Genomic DNA, 14,975 nt, shown 5'->3' with positions numbered 1-14,975 from the left:
TGTGGTTTATCTGTGAAGATTTCTGCTTCCTCTTTTGTCTTTCAGGTTTGGATATTCATAAGATAAGGAAAGTCAGTTCATCGCCCTGACCAGAACGATGCAGGGTTGCCAGTCCCTTGGACATTCTCCATATAGCAATCCTCTCTTTCCCCTCAAACAGCTTCACCATATCCAGGTTTCCTCTGTGTTGGAGGATCTTTGCAGGTAGAATGTTGCTCCATATGTACTTCATGACACTTGTCAGCAGGGACCAATGAGATCCCAGTCCCATAAATCACAGAGCAGGTGGAAAGCAAGGTCATTGTGCAATAATTCGGAGAAGGATTGTGAAGGTGTGACTTTGTGAGCTTCGAGGTAGTGGAGGTCGTTCAGTGATGGAACGATGAGCAGGTTCTGGACCTTTTACTGCCATTTCAGTCAAAGGCACGCCAGTCTGGACACAGCCTCACTGGCTGCTGCGTTCTCCTGGCTGAACTCATGGTGTACTCAAGGAGAAGACGCTCCTGGTTCTGTAATTGCTGAGTATTTAATGTGTGGATGCGCGATCATTCTGAGGAAATGTTGTTCACGTAATCCATATTTTTAATCTTGTGTTACACAGAAAAATAATGTAACTGTGCAAGTTCTGTGTTTTTCTCGATTACACACGTTGACATTGTTGATGAACATTTATATGTAATTATGACTTTCACAAGGCTTCTTATGGAAGTATTTAGAATGTTGGTATGTTTTCATACTTTAATTTCTGTTTGCAAACAAGGGATCAGGATCGCAGGATTTCTCATTGGCCTGAAACCCATGATCCATTATTACTTATTGTACGTGGCAGCTCATGTCCATTGCCTTGTTATAACAGTTTGTATGCATCTGTAAACGCTCCTTCCCATTATTTCCTGTCCTTTCTTCCCTTTGAGTGCTCCCTTTCGTTTTTTGCTGTTTCCCCCTGACCCCTTCCACTCCTGCTCACCCCCAATGCTGCAGGCTTGCTGTTTGATTTACAATTTCCACTCAACACACAGAATCCCTCCTTTGAAGGAGATTGAGAATCCAAATCTCCAGTAGCAAAATCTAATGGGAGAAATTGGTGAGCAAGAAGGCTGCAGTCCTGCTAAATATTAATTCAATATTTAAAACAACAGTAAAAGCCGAAGTCCAAAGGAAATGTAGATGCAATTTCTATCACCCTAGAATGTTGGAGGCTGAGGGGTGACCTTCTAGAAGTTGATAAAATCACGAGGGGCATGGATAGGGTAAATAGTCAAAATCTTTTCTCCGGTGTGGTGGAGTCCAAAACCAAACTGGATAGGTTTAAGGTGAGAGGGGGAAGATTTAACAAAGGATTTGAAGGACAACCTTTTCACACATAGAGTGGTGTGTGTATGGAATGAGCTGCCAGAGGAAGTGGTGGAGGCTGGTACAATTACAACATTTAAAAGGCATCTGGATGGGGACACGAATAGGAAGCGTTTAGAGGGATATGGGCCAAGTGCTTGCAAATGGGACTCGGTCAGATTGGGATGTCTGGTCAGTGTGGATGAATTGTACTGAAGGGTCTGTTTCTGTGCTGTATGACTCTATCACATTGCTTCCTTTGAATCTTTGTGGTTAACTCATGTGATTCATTGCATCAAACTCATTATATTCACTGAGGCAATACTGGAGAATATGTTCCTTACTCTTACCTATTCCCTTCTCTCTCTTGCTGTTGTAAACTTGGTGGCCCTTGTCAATTCTGCCTCATCTGCATAGCGCATATACTTCCTTCATCCAAAGATGAGATCTTCAGTTCTTTATTCCTCCAATTTCCATGTGTCTGCCCATATGTCTTCCCATCATAGCCCTGCATTTCAATATTTGCAGGTCTCCCCTGTGACATGGCCTGTTATCAGTTCTCCTCAGAATGTATCAATCTATCAGAATGCAGTTGTTGTTTCACTAACAGTGAAGAGTACAGTGAATGCTGACTTCAGTTTGACTAAGTATCTTACATCAGGGAGTAGAATTTCCACTCCTTTTGATGGAAGTGGTGACGTGATGCAATAATGCGGACCAGAAAACTGCAAAAATCATCAGTGAAAAGCAAAGTCCTCCGTGCACATGTCTCTGGTGAATTTAAACCTTGCTATGCATTCAGCAGTTAGAAAATGGTGGACATCTTTCACATTGCAACCTCAAACCTTGCACAATGCATGATACCCAGCACCATTTTGTAGTTCACTTGTTTTCCTTGTAATTGTTTTTAAACCAGGATTGCTAGCTGTACAAAACTCAGTGATTATTTAATCCTTGTTGTTATTTATCTATTTATATTTGCTGTTAAGTTAATTGCACTGTGCTCAATGCTGTTATTTCTCGAGAGAATTGTACTCCACAAGGATGCTTTTTAAGTTAAATGGACCGGGAGTCCAGGTATTTGCATTATTTTTTTTGTCAATCCTCTGAAACTGTACATTGCTGAAGGCCAGGGTCTCGAGTCATCAGAATCTCAATGTCATGCTGGACCACTTCAGAGGAGCATTAAGACTCCACACAAGTTTTTGTGGGGACTGGAGTCACAAATACACTTCGAGTGAGAAAGGTCAGCAGCTTTCCCTCCTGATCAATGAACAAGTTGGTTTTTACAACAATCCAGAAGCTTAACGTTCACTTTTACTGATGTTAACGTTTCATTTCAAGGTTTTTTTTAAAGAAGAAAATTTGAATTCCAAATCTTAAACTGTTAATGGTGAATGTATACTTAAGTCGTGAGGATTAATAGTCCAAACCTGTTAAGTACTGTGGCCCAGTAATGTACCTCGACCCAATGATTATTGAAGCAGGAAGAAGCTGTTATTCAAATGCAACTGCATTGTCAAGCCTCCACAGTGTATTTACTGACACAATGGTATTTGAAATTATTTTCTCTGGATTAACTAGTTTGGTAACATAATCACTCCACTCCCTTCTCAGAAGCAGATGGAAATAAACTCACTCTGGATTTCACCCCCAAACCTTGTGCATAGACCCAGCCTGTTACTCTTTCATTAATTAAGTATCAGCATTTTGCCCTCACTGTTATTTAGAAATATTTTGCTACTATCTGCATTCTGTTCACTTCAGACGGTTCCCAATTCAGTTGATACAAAGGCCAGCATTACCAGAAAGAGCAACAATTGATTGAAATTCTCCTTGAATCCAACTCTTGACGTGTTTGCCATTACCAATCTGGCTTCTCCATTCCAGTCAAATTGTCACCTTCCTTTTAATCTATAATTGCAGCTGAATCCTTTGTTGTGTAGTTTATCTAAACCAGCTAACTCGTTTATTTAAACCAGCTAACTCATTTATCTAAACCAACTAACTCTTTTATGTAAAGCAGCTAACTCATTGCAATTTACTGGTTGTGGAAAGAGGATTGAGAGGTGTTGGAAGGGAAAGGGTTAAAAATTGAACCTACCAACTCATTTGTGAATTTAATTCATCATCAGGCAGCTAGCTCTGTTCTGAGGCACTCTGCCCATTTGGCCCTGAATACAGAGGCACATCAAAAATGAAAGATTTTCCAGTGTATTAAATGACCGTCTCTATTTTCATTTAGTTTAATGTTTCAGCCTCACCTCATTCTTCACTGAAGATCAGGGTACTCTGTGCTTGCTGAGAAGGTAGCTAAAGGGTTCATTGGTGACATAACTTTCCTGCTTAACTTCAATTTTATTCAAAATATTTACCCCCTGTATTGACCAGTTGGATGGACATGAAAGAAAGCCATCTATGTTGTGTGTCATGCAGATAGCACTGCTCACGTAGCTGTCCTGCTCTATAGCTGTGCCTCATATCCGGGGTATCTGGTATACAAATACCTCAGCTGCATGAAGGAATTAATACTTGATAAGATTATTCACAAAATCTGCCATGTACTTCTGTCATGGTTGAATATTTGAACTTATTTTCAATTTACAGAAGTAATCACATGGTACACTTGCTGCTGCACTTACAGAGCAAACACTGTACAAAGTAATAAATAAAAAGATTCCAAGATTCCAATTTTATTTGACATTTTTTTCCCCTTTTTCCTTTCCTGTCTTTTTTCTTGATGAATTTTTTTCCTGTCTAGCTGGGCTTTGATCACTAGTTCCCTCTGAATGCAGTTTTAACAGAAAAAGATGATGGCTAGGAAGGGAGCATTGGCTCGATTGAGATTATCCCACACAAGAAACCGCTGGAGCCTGCAAACCAGACCCTTTCCCACAGTCACGTGATCTCCTCAGAGAGCAAGACAAACCCAAAACCAAGAAGATAAATAATTCCCTGGGGAATGCATTTTCAAATTCCTCAGACAATTCCTCAGACAATGTTTACTGGGAAGATGTTTAACTTCCATGTGACATGACCCCCAGTGAAGAATACCTTACATTCTTCCAACTTGAAGTCTTCATTTTATTATAACCTTACACGGTATGTGAGTATCACTGGCTGGGCCAACATTTATTCTTGAAGAAGAGTCACTGGACTGAAACATTAATTCTGCTTTCCCTGCACAAAAACTGCTGAGTTTTTTCAGTAGTTTCTGTATGTTTTTAAAAATGTTTATCTTTCCCCGGGGAAGTAAGTGGTGAAATGTGCTCTTGAACGTTGTAACAATGTTAGGGAGGCAATTCCAGCATTTTGACCCAGTGACACTGGAAGAACAGCGATACATTTCCAACTCTAGATGGTGAGTGGTTTGGAGGGGAACTTGTAGATGTTGGTATTTCCATGGATCTGTTAGCCTTGTCCTCCTAGATGGTAGTGGTCATGGGTTTGGAAGGTACTATCTAAGGATGGCTGCAGTGCATCTTGTAGACAATACTGAGCCTCGGTGGTAGAGGGAGTAGATGGATGTTTGTGGATGTGGTGCCAATGAAACGGCTGCTTTGTCCTGGATGGTGTCAAGCTTCTTGAGTGTTGGAGCTGCATCCATCCATGCAAGTGGGCTCATGGTAATATTCTTGCTGGTGTAACTGAGCAGAGAGATCTCGGTGTCCATGTTCATAGATCCCTGAAAGTTGCCACACCAAGTTGATAGGGTTGTTAAGAAGGCATACGGTGTGTTAGCTTTTAGTGGTAGAGAGATTGAGTTTCAGAGCCACGAGGTCCACACTGGAGTATTACATTCAGTTTGGTCGCTGCATTATAGGAAGGATGTGGAAACTTTGGAAAGGGTTCAGAGGGGATTAACTAGGATGTTGCCTGGTATGGACGGAAGGTCTAATGAAGAAAGGCTGAGGGACTTGAGGCTGTTTTTGTTAGAGAGAAAAAGGTTGAGAGGCGATTTAATTGAGACATACAAGATAATGAGAGGGTTAGGTAGTGTGGACAGTGAGAGCCTTTTTCCTTGAATGGTGATGGCTAGCACAAAGGGACAGACCTTTAAATTGAGGAATTATAGACTTAGGACAGATGTCAGAGGTGGTTTCTTTACTCTGAGAGTTGTAGGGGCATGGAACACTGCCTGCAACAGCAGTAGACCCGCCAACTTTAAGGATATTTAAATGGTCATTGGATTGCATATGGATGAAAATGGAATAATGTAGGATAGATGGGCTTCAGATTGGTTCCACTGGTCAGCATGACATCGAGGGCCGAAGAGCCTGTACTACGCTGTAATGTTCTATGATCGAAGTGGGGTGTATTCCATTACACTTCTGACTTGCGTCTTCTGATGCTGTATGGGACAACATTTGAGAGTCAGGGGGTTAGTCACTCACTGTAGAATTCCAAGCTACTGGCCTGCTATTGAAGGCATAGTATTTTTATGGCACACCCATTTTCTCCTCGGTAATACCCATCACGTTGTTAGGGGGGAGATTCAGTGCTGATATAGCCATCAAAGGTCAGGGGCACATGGTTACATTCTCTCTTGTTGGAGATGTGCATTGCCTGTCAGTTGGGGGGTGGGGAGGAAGGAATGGCCAAAAGATGAATAACGAAGGAAAGAGTACAAAAAAAAGCCAGCTAGAAATATCGAAACAGATGACAGATGATTGTTACAGAGTAGGAGGAGGCCATTGAGTATGGAATTGGCCCAAAAATGAACATTAAACCTTTGTACCATCCTCTCGCCCTTTCCCCATAATCCTACACAGGTTTATACAATCATCCAATGTCCTGTACAGTTCCTCAGTTGAACCTTCCTCTCACTGTTTTTGCTGTAAAGACATACCACGTGTAAGAAGAAAGTTTTATTTCACATTTGATTCTTTTGCAAATCACTTTAAATCTGTGCCCTCTCATTCTCAATCTGTTTACAAGCAGCAAGAAGATTTTTCTGTCCGTCTAGACTTCTCACATGTGACAATGAAAACTTCAATTGAGTTTCCTCTGAGGATGCTCTCCAAAGAAAACAGTCTCAGCAATTTACCAATCTATCTCATCAATTTATCCAATTTGTGTTCTTAAATGAAATTTCTCATTCCTGGAGCCATTCTCATAAACCTCTTCCACAATCCATTGTATTCACATCCACCTTAAAATGTCCTGTCTAGAAGTGTGCACAGTACTGTGGTCTAACCAGTAACGTATTAAACTCAGCATGACCTCCCTGCTCTTACTGCATAGGGCATTGTTAATAAAGCCAGCAGCCTCTCTTCTAAACACACTCTTCTCTCTTCTAAACACACCAGCAAGATAGTCTGACATGAGGTTCCTTTTAACTAAACCTTGCCAATTCTTTCAAATAAATCCACGATTGTCCATGTGACTTCTCTGTCCTGAACAATTGTATCTAGAAGTTCCACGTCTGCTATCAAATTTGAACTGAATGGTCTGTAATTTCAGGGCAAATCCCTAAAACATTTTCTTTGAACAAGTTTGTATTGTTTGCAATGCAACCTCTCCCAAGTGGAGGAAAGATTGGAAGATTATTCCCACTGCCTGTGCAATTTCCACTACACTTGCTGCAGTCTCTTGGATGCAACTCACCTGGTTTTGTCATCAGTACCAAGAGCTTCTACAAAAACATTGTCCTTCCAGTGTCTGAGTTTCCTCCTTTGTGGTCAGGACCGGCATAAATATCTACTTGCTTAGAGAAGACAGATGCAAACTATTCCTCTCATATCTCGGCCATTCCACCTGTCTCCAAGCGTAAGCTTTCCTTTTTGTTCCTGAATCAGCTCTGCCTTGAGTCACTATTTTATGATTTATTGTCTAATGAAGACTTTGGCAATCACTTTTATGTTAACTGCCAGTCTCTTTACATAATCCCTTTTTATTACTTTTAATTGTTCTGTCAATCTGAACTGGTTTCATTTAGTTCACTTCTCAGTTGATTTCCTACTGGACGCCTATGATAATCAGGCTGTTTTCTTCATTTAATAATCGATGTTTGCTTCCATCCTTGAAGCTTTCAATTTGTTTTCCAATCCTTTCCACTACTGGCCTTTAGCCCTGTCAGAAATGAGACCTCTAATAAATTATACTTTTCTGAAAAACTCCAAAGTCCTTGTGGGATTGGTCGGCGTAGCTTACGATCACCTCAACAGAGAAATCAGTTCTTTCTCTCACTGGTAAAAACATTTAACCACATTCTAGAAATGCTGAGAGTTCTTGATTCAGACTTCCATTGGACATCCCTAAACCGATAAGGTGCTTTTTATAGAAGTGCTGGAAGAGCACAGCAGTTCAAGCAGCATCCAAGGAGCAGCAAAATCAACGTTTCGGGCAAAAGCCCTTCATCAGGAATAAAGGCAGTGAGCCTGAAGCGTGGAGAGATAAGCTAGAGGAGGGTGGGGGTGGGGAGAAAATAGCATAGAGTACAATGGGTGAGTGGGGGAGGGGATGAAGGTGATAGGTCAGGGAGGAGAGGGTGGAGTGGATAGGTGGAAAAGGAGATAGGCAGGTCGGACAAGTCAGGACAAGTCATGGGGACAGTGCTGAGCTGGAAGTTTGGAACTAGGGTGAGGTGGCGGAAGGGGAAATGAGGAAACTGTTGAAGTCCACATTGATGCTCTGGGGTTGAAGTGTTCCAAGGCGGAAGATGAGGCTTTCTTCCTCCAGGTGTCTGGTGGTGAGGGAGCGGCGGTGAAGGAGGCCCAGGACCTTCATGTCCTTGGCAGAGTAGGAGGGGGAGTTGAAATGTTGGGCCATGGGGCGGTGTGGTTGATTGGTGTGGGTGTCTCGGAGATGTTCCCTAAAGCGCTCTGCTAGGAGGCGCCCAGTCTCCCCAATGTAGAGGAGACTGCATCAGGAGCAACGGATACAATAAATGATATTAGTGGAAGTGCAGGTAAAACTTTGATGGATGTGGAAGGCTCCTTTAGGGCCTTGAATAGAGGTGAGGGAGGAGGTGTGGGCGCAGGTTTTACAGTTCCTGCGGTGGCAGGGGAAAGTGCCAGGATGGGAGGGTGGGTTGTAGGGGGGCGTGGACTTGACCAGGTAGTCACGGAGGGAATGGTCTTTGCAGAAGGCGGAAAGGGGTGGGGAGGGAAATATATCTCTGGTAGTGGGGTCTTTTTGGAGGTGGCGGAAATGTCGGCAGATGATTTGGTTTATGCGAAGGTTGGTAGGGTGGAAGGTGAGCACCAGGGGCGTTCTGTCCTTGTTACGGTTGGAGGGGTGGGGTCTGAGGGCGGAGGTGCGGAATGTGGACGAGATGCGTTGGAGGGCATCTTTAACCACGTGGGAAGGGAAATTGCGGTCTCTAAAGAAGGAGACCATCTGGTGTGTTCTGTGGTGGAACTGGTCCTCCTGGGAGCAGATAAGGCGGAGGCGGAGGAATTGGGAATACGGGATGGCATTTTTGCAAGAGATAGGGTGGGAAGATGTGTAATCCAGGTAGCTGTGGGAGTCGGTGGGTTTGTAAAAAATGTCTGTGTCAAGTTGGTCGTCATTAATGGAGATGGAGAGGTCCAGGAAGGGGAGGGAGGTGTCAGAGATAGTCCAGGTAAATTAAAGGTCAGGGTGGAATGTGTTGAAGTTGATGAATTGCTCAACCTCCTCGTGGGAGCACGAGGTGGCGCCAGTGCAGTCATCAATGTAGCGGAGGAAGAGGTGGGGAGTGGTGCCGGTGTAATTACGGAAGATCGACTGTTCTACGTAGCCAACAAAGAGACAGGCATAGCTGGGGCCCATACGTACGCCCTTGGATGCTGCCTGAACTGCTGTGCTCTTCCAGCACCACTAACCCAGAATCTGGTTTCCAGCATCTGCAGTTATTGTTTTTTCCTCGCTTTTTATAGAAGTGTCTAGTAACATAAGTAACTTTAGTTGAGATAAACAATGAAATAGCCTTGAGATAAAGTGAAAGACGAGAGGTTGCGAATTGATACCTATTGGTTAGAAAGGTGTGAATAAGTGACTGAAAAATCTGAGCATACCAAAGTGCTCAGAGACAATGGGCAGTCCCTTCGTTCAGATAGAAGGTGGACTAGGAGACTATTCCCCTAACACTAGTTTTGACAGCACAATACTGCCATCATAAGCTACTGCAACCAAAACACTGTCTGCCATCCATCAGTGAGGCCTCTGGTTTCCGTGCAAGTCTCCCAGTTTAATGATTTTATCTCATCAAAGACGATATGACATACCTTGAGAACAGGTGAGACTTGAAGCTGGGTCTCCTAACTCAGTGGTAGGGACACTACCACTCTGCCACAAGAATCCTCCCCTATATTTATACAATATATCACAACTGAACTGTTGTTTTTCAATAAACATTATAACTTACCTTAGAGTTATTTGCAAATATTCCACTATCATATACATCTGTGGGTTCTAAACCCCCTTTACAATATGCATATAAAAGTTCCAAAAAGTAACATTTTGGAAAGGAACACTTCATGGAATGGGAAATTATCAGCTGGGGGACCAGTCTGAATTTACTTCTGTTTTCTATGCACTGCTCTCTGTGACTCACTTCAATGAGTTAATCTTGCACCAGTTTCTGAGATGTCTGGAAAGAGGTAACTGTGATCAATATTTCACACCAATCGCTCTGACATTGACCCTGACACTGAGCCATGGCGTTTCACTTGAGAGAGGAGTTTAACCCAAAGAAATAATAGCCATGCCCAATAGTCAGAGCATGGACATGGAGATCCTGGGGAAGTCCCAATGTGCTGACTTCCCCATTGGGAGAAACCACTGAAACATGTGAATGGTGCATAGTCGGACTTGTATATTCCTCAGGGCAGTATGCCTGATCAGAGCTATCCAGGAAATGTTCAATTAAACACTCCTCATTAACTACAAAACTAACCTCCACCATCCCCCAAATCATTTACACTGACAGGATTCTCTCCACAAACTGCCTCACACCCCAAACTCACCTCATTCTTCGATCTAACTCTCTCCTACTCCCACCACCCCCACTCGATTGTATAACCCTGTTGATCCCCTGACTTCTCTACACCCATCAACCATCTCCACATTCACCAACCCCTGAGTAAACCCCATCCCCATTACTCACCAATTATACCCCATTCCCATTAATTGCTGAGTAAACCCAATTCCCACTGCTCCCTGAGTAAACCCTGGCCCAGACTTACCTCCCCTCTGACTGTACTGAACTCCCACTCACCTGATGACCCACCCCAGTCAAGATTAGAATGGTGCTGGAAAAGCACAACAGGTCAGGCAGCATCCGAGGAGCAGGAATATCAACTTTTTGGGCATAAGCCCTTCATCAGGAACCCCATCCACACATTCATTCACTCACTCACTCACATACAGCAACTAAATTTATTCACAAGAGGTTGACATACTTTTTACAAAAGAACATAATTTGTTTTCATGCTTAAAAGGGTAAAAACACCAGTTATATTCCACTCACAAGAATTGGTTGAAGCAATCTTATTACAAATATTTGAAGTAATCCTTTTATCCTTAACAACAACCTTACAGATACTCAGACCCTGGTGAAGGTCACATTGCTTCCACTTTCAACCTTATTGGTCAGGTGAGTGCTGTCATTGGTTTCTGTGTAATAAATCTCAGTTGTCACTTGATTGTGTTTCTTTAGTTGTACATCTTTTCCTCAGATATTTATCCTTATACACATTTCTTAAGTGAGTTCCAGAAACTCCTCTCTGGCAATCTTTTGTTTCCAGAACTCTTCTTTGACTAATATTAAGGCAATTAACTCGTTGTTTCTCATTCCCTGACTGTTTTGGAGCCTGCTAAATCACACTGTTACTTTTACATATCTCAGCTCTCTAAATTATCTGCAATTCCTTGACTGTTCTGTCTTTCTAAAATGGGGGCAGTATGGTGACTCAATGATTAGCGCTGATGCCTCACAGCACCAGTACCAGCCTCAGAACTGTCTGTGTGGAATTTGTACATTCTCCCCGTATCTGCATGGGTTTCCTTTGGGTTCTCCGGTTTCCTCCCACAGTCTGAAGATGTGTAAGTTAGATGGATTGGCCATGCTAAATTGCCCAAGGTCTCCAGGGATGTGTAGGTTAGGTGGATTAGCCATGGGAAACCTTGGATTACAGTGATAGGATAGGAGGGTGCGTCTGGATGGGATGCTCTTTGGAGAATAGGTGTGGACTTATTGGGCTGAATGGCCTGTTTCCACTCTGTAGGGCTTCTAAATTTATGTTGACATCTTGTGTCATTAGGCACCTTGTTGCTAATCAATGTATTTTCTCTCTCTTCTATCCTCTTTCCCAAGCCTCTCCCCTTGTCAGTCTGTCTACATACTGAGTAAGGAAACCATCCTGAAGACACATGACAAAAAAGGCTCCATCCAAACCATCTGCACTGGGGAGGTTCCAGTCAATTTTGGGAAAGCTGAAGTCACCCATAACAACAACCCTGCTACATCTTCATTCTTCCTAAATCTGCCAGCCGATGAGTTCTTCGATCTCCCTACTGCTAATAGGGGGTCTGTAGAAAACCCCCAATGTGGTGTCTGTTCTCTTGCTGTTCCTAACTTCCACCCCCATACTGACCCAGTAGACAAACCTTCCTCAACAACCTTCATTTCTGTAGCTGTGATGCACTCTCTGATTAGCAATGCTACACTCCCTCCTCTTTTTCCACCCTCCCTGTTCTTTTTAAACATTCTAAACCCTGGAACATCTAGCAACCGTTCCTGCCCCTGTCAAACCCACGTCTCCATTATGGACACAACATCATAGTCCCAAGTACTAATCCATGCTCTAAGTTCGTCACTCTTATTTCTGACACTCCTTGTGTTAAAGCAGACACACTTTAACCGATTTGTTTGTTTCACCATGTGAAAATCCTTCCCGATAGATTCACTACATCCTGTCACTTCTCCATCTCCAACTACCCCCCTCTCAGATGTGTAGCTCTGGTTCCCACCCCCTTGCCAATCTAGTTTAAACCCTCTTTGTATAGAACCCAGTTTAATTCCTTGCCAGTAGCATTTGTGAGTTGAAATATTGTAAGTTGTAATATTTGTGACTGGGGAAAATAGCTTTCCCTCTTGACATTGCATTTAACTGCTATTCGAGAGACATAGAATCATACAGTATGGAAACAGACCCTTTTGTCCAACTAGTCCATGCTGAACATAATCCTAAACTAAACTAGTCTTACTTGTCTGCTCCTGGCCCATATCCCTCCAAACCTTACTTATTCTTTAAAACATTGGACATAGAACAACGTAAGAACTAGAAGCAGGAGTGCATCATCTGAACCTTCGAGCCTCTGCCATTCAGTAAGACCATGGCTGATGTTTTCTTGGCCTCAGCTCTACTTACCTGACTGCTCACCATAACCATTAATTCCTTCATTGTTCAAACAAAATCTACCTTCGCTTTATAAACATTTACTAAAGTCATCATCACAAAATCCCTGCAATGTGGAAACAGGCCATTTGGCCCAACAAGTTCACACCAACCCTTCGAAGAGTTCTCCACCCACACCCATTCCCCTACTCTATTATCCTATACTTACCCCTGACTACTGCACCTAGCCTACACATCCCGGAGCACTATGGGCAATTTAGCATAGCCAATTCAACTGTACTGCACATCTTTGGATTGTGGGAGGAAACCGGAGCAAACCTACACAAGGAAAACGTGTAAACTCCGCACAGACAGTTGCCCAGAGCTGGAATCAAACCTGGGTCCCTGGCACTGTGAGGCAGCAGTGCTTATAACTGAGCCACCATGCCACCACTGTGGTGTCAACCACTTCCCTGGGCAGGGAATTCCATAGATCTGCCATTATATTCTGAGCTAGTTTTTTTCTCATGTTCTACCTTACTTTCCTTTATACCTCTTTTTATGGCTTTCTGGTGGCCTTAAAACTTTCCCAGTTTTCTAATTTCATGCTGTTTTGGCCACTTTGTACACCTTCCCTTCCAACTTGATAGCCTCCCTCATTTCCTTAGACATTCATGGCAGATTACCCCTTTCTTACAGTCCTTCCTTTTTGCTAGAATATACTTTTGCTGAACACTTTGAAAAATTGTTTTGGAAGTCCTCCACTGCTCGTCAACCGTCCCATCATAAAATCTTTGTTTCCAATCTTTAGCCAGGTTCTCCCTCATTCTAATATAGTCCCCCTTGTTCAAGCACAGGACCCTAGTATTGGATTTTATCTTCACACTCTCCATCTCTATTCTATATTCAACCATGCTGTGATCACTCCTTCTAAGAGGATCCCTAGCTATGAGGTCATTAATTATTCTTGTCTCATTACACAGGACCAGATCTGCTCCCTTGGCGTTTCCATTACTCACATCCACCACTTCCTCAGGAAGTCCATTCTGCACACAAACCACCCTCTATGTAAAACATTTGCCCCTCATGTCTTTTTAAAATCTCTCACCTTAAAAATGTGCCCCCGAGCCTTGAAATACCCCATCCTAGGGAAAAAACAACTACTGCTAACCTTATCTATACCCCTTACTATTTTATAAATTTCGATGAGATCATCCGTCAACCTCCTATGCTCCAGTAGAAAAAAAGTCCCAGCCTATCCAGCCTTTCTTGATAACTCAAACCTTCCATAGCCAGCAATATCCTGGTACATCTTTTCTGAACTCCCTGCAACTTACCAATACCTTTCCTTTAATTGGGTGACCAGAACTGCACACAGTATTCCAGAAAAGGCCTCACCAATGTCCTGGACAACCTCAACATGACACCCCAACCCCTATACTCTAAGGACAGAGCAATGAAGACAAGTGTGCTCAATGCCTTTTTAACCACCCTGTCTATATGCAAAGCAAACTTCAAAGACTTGAAGTAATTGTACCAACAATTTAGGTCACTCTGCTGGACAACACCACCCAAGGCCCTACCACCAATTACATTGTTATAGAACATAGAAGGTAGAACATAGAACATTACAGCGCAGTACAGGCCCATCAGCCCTCGATGTTGCGCCTCCCTGTCATACTAATCTGAAGCCCATCCCACCTACACTGTTCCATGTATGTCCATTTGCCTGTCCAATGACAACTTAAATGCACTTAAACTTGGCGAATCTACTACCGTTGCAGGCAAAGCATTCCATACCCTTACTACTCTCTGTTATTTCTTCTATTTAAACGATTTACTTGAAAACTGTTGCTGGAATGTTTTAAGCATTTTTTGTACGAGTTGTTTTTTCTATCAGTTTAGTGTTTGAAATTACATGAACTTAAAACACATAAAAGTGATAAATCCCTAGGACCTGATCAGGTGCACCCTAGAACTCTGTGGGAAGGCAGGGAAGTGATGACTTGGCCCCTTGCTGAGATATCTGTATCATCGATAGTGATAGTTGAGGTGCTGGAAGACTGGAGGTTGGCTAATGTGGTGCCACTATTTAAGAAAGGTGATAAGGAAATACTAGGGGACTATAGACCGGTGAGCCTGATATTGATCGTGAGAAAGTTTTAAGAGGGAATCCTGAGGAACAGCATGTACATGCATTTGAAAGGCAAGGACTGGTTGGGGATAGTCAACATGGTTTTGTGTGTGGAAAATCATATCTCACAAATTTGATTGAATTTTCTGAAGAAGTAACAAAGAGGACTGATGAGGACAGAGTGG

The 14,975-nt window shown here is 42.8% G+C and overlaps 1 protein-coding gene across 2 annotated transcripts in view; it reads left to right on the top strand.

Moving 5' to 3' along the window:
- The window catches only part of mcf2a (MCF.2 cell line derived transforming sequence a), a 199,047-nt gene extending 195,100 nt beyond the window's left edge, over window positions 1-3,947 (top strand). For both annotated transcript variants that reach the window (XM_060832397.1, XM_060832396.1), the window contains exon 30: window positions 46-3,947. In XM_060832397.1, coding sequence (XP_060688380.1) covers window positions 46-89 — 44 coding nt within the window. In that variant the 3' untranslated portion in view covers window positions 90-3,947. The remainder of the gene's footprint in view (window positions 1-45) is intronic.
- Window positions 3,948-14,975: the final 11,028 nt, after the last annotated feature.

Source organism: Hemiscyllium ocellatum, chromosome 11 (assembly GCF_020745735.1).
Source record: "Hemiscyllium ocellatum isolate sHemOce1 chromosome 11, sHemOce1.pat.X.cur, whole genome shotgun sequence".
NCBI classification, from domain to species: domain Eukaryota; kingdom Metazoa; phylum Chordata; class Chondrichthyes; order Orectolobiformes; family Hemiscylliidae; genus Hemiscyllium; species Hemiscyllium ocellatum.
This window is presented reverse-complemented; position numbering and strand designations above follow the sequence as displayed.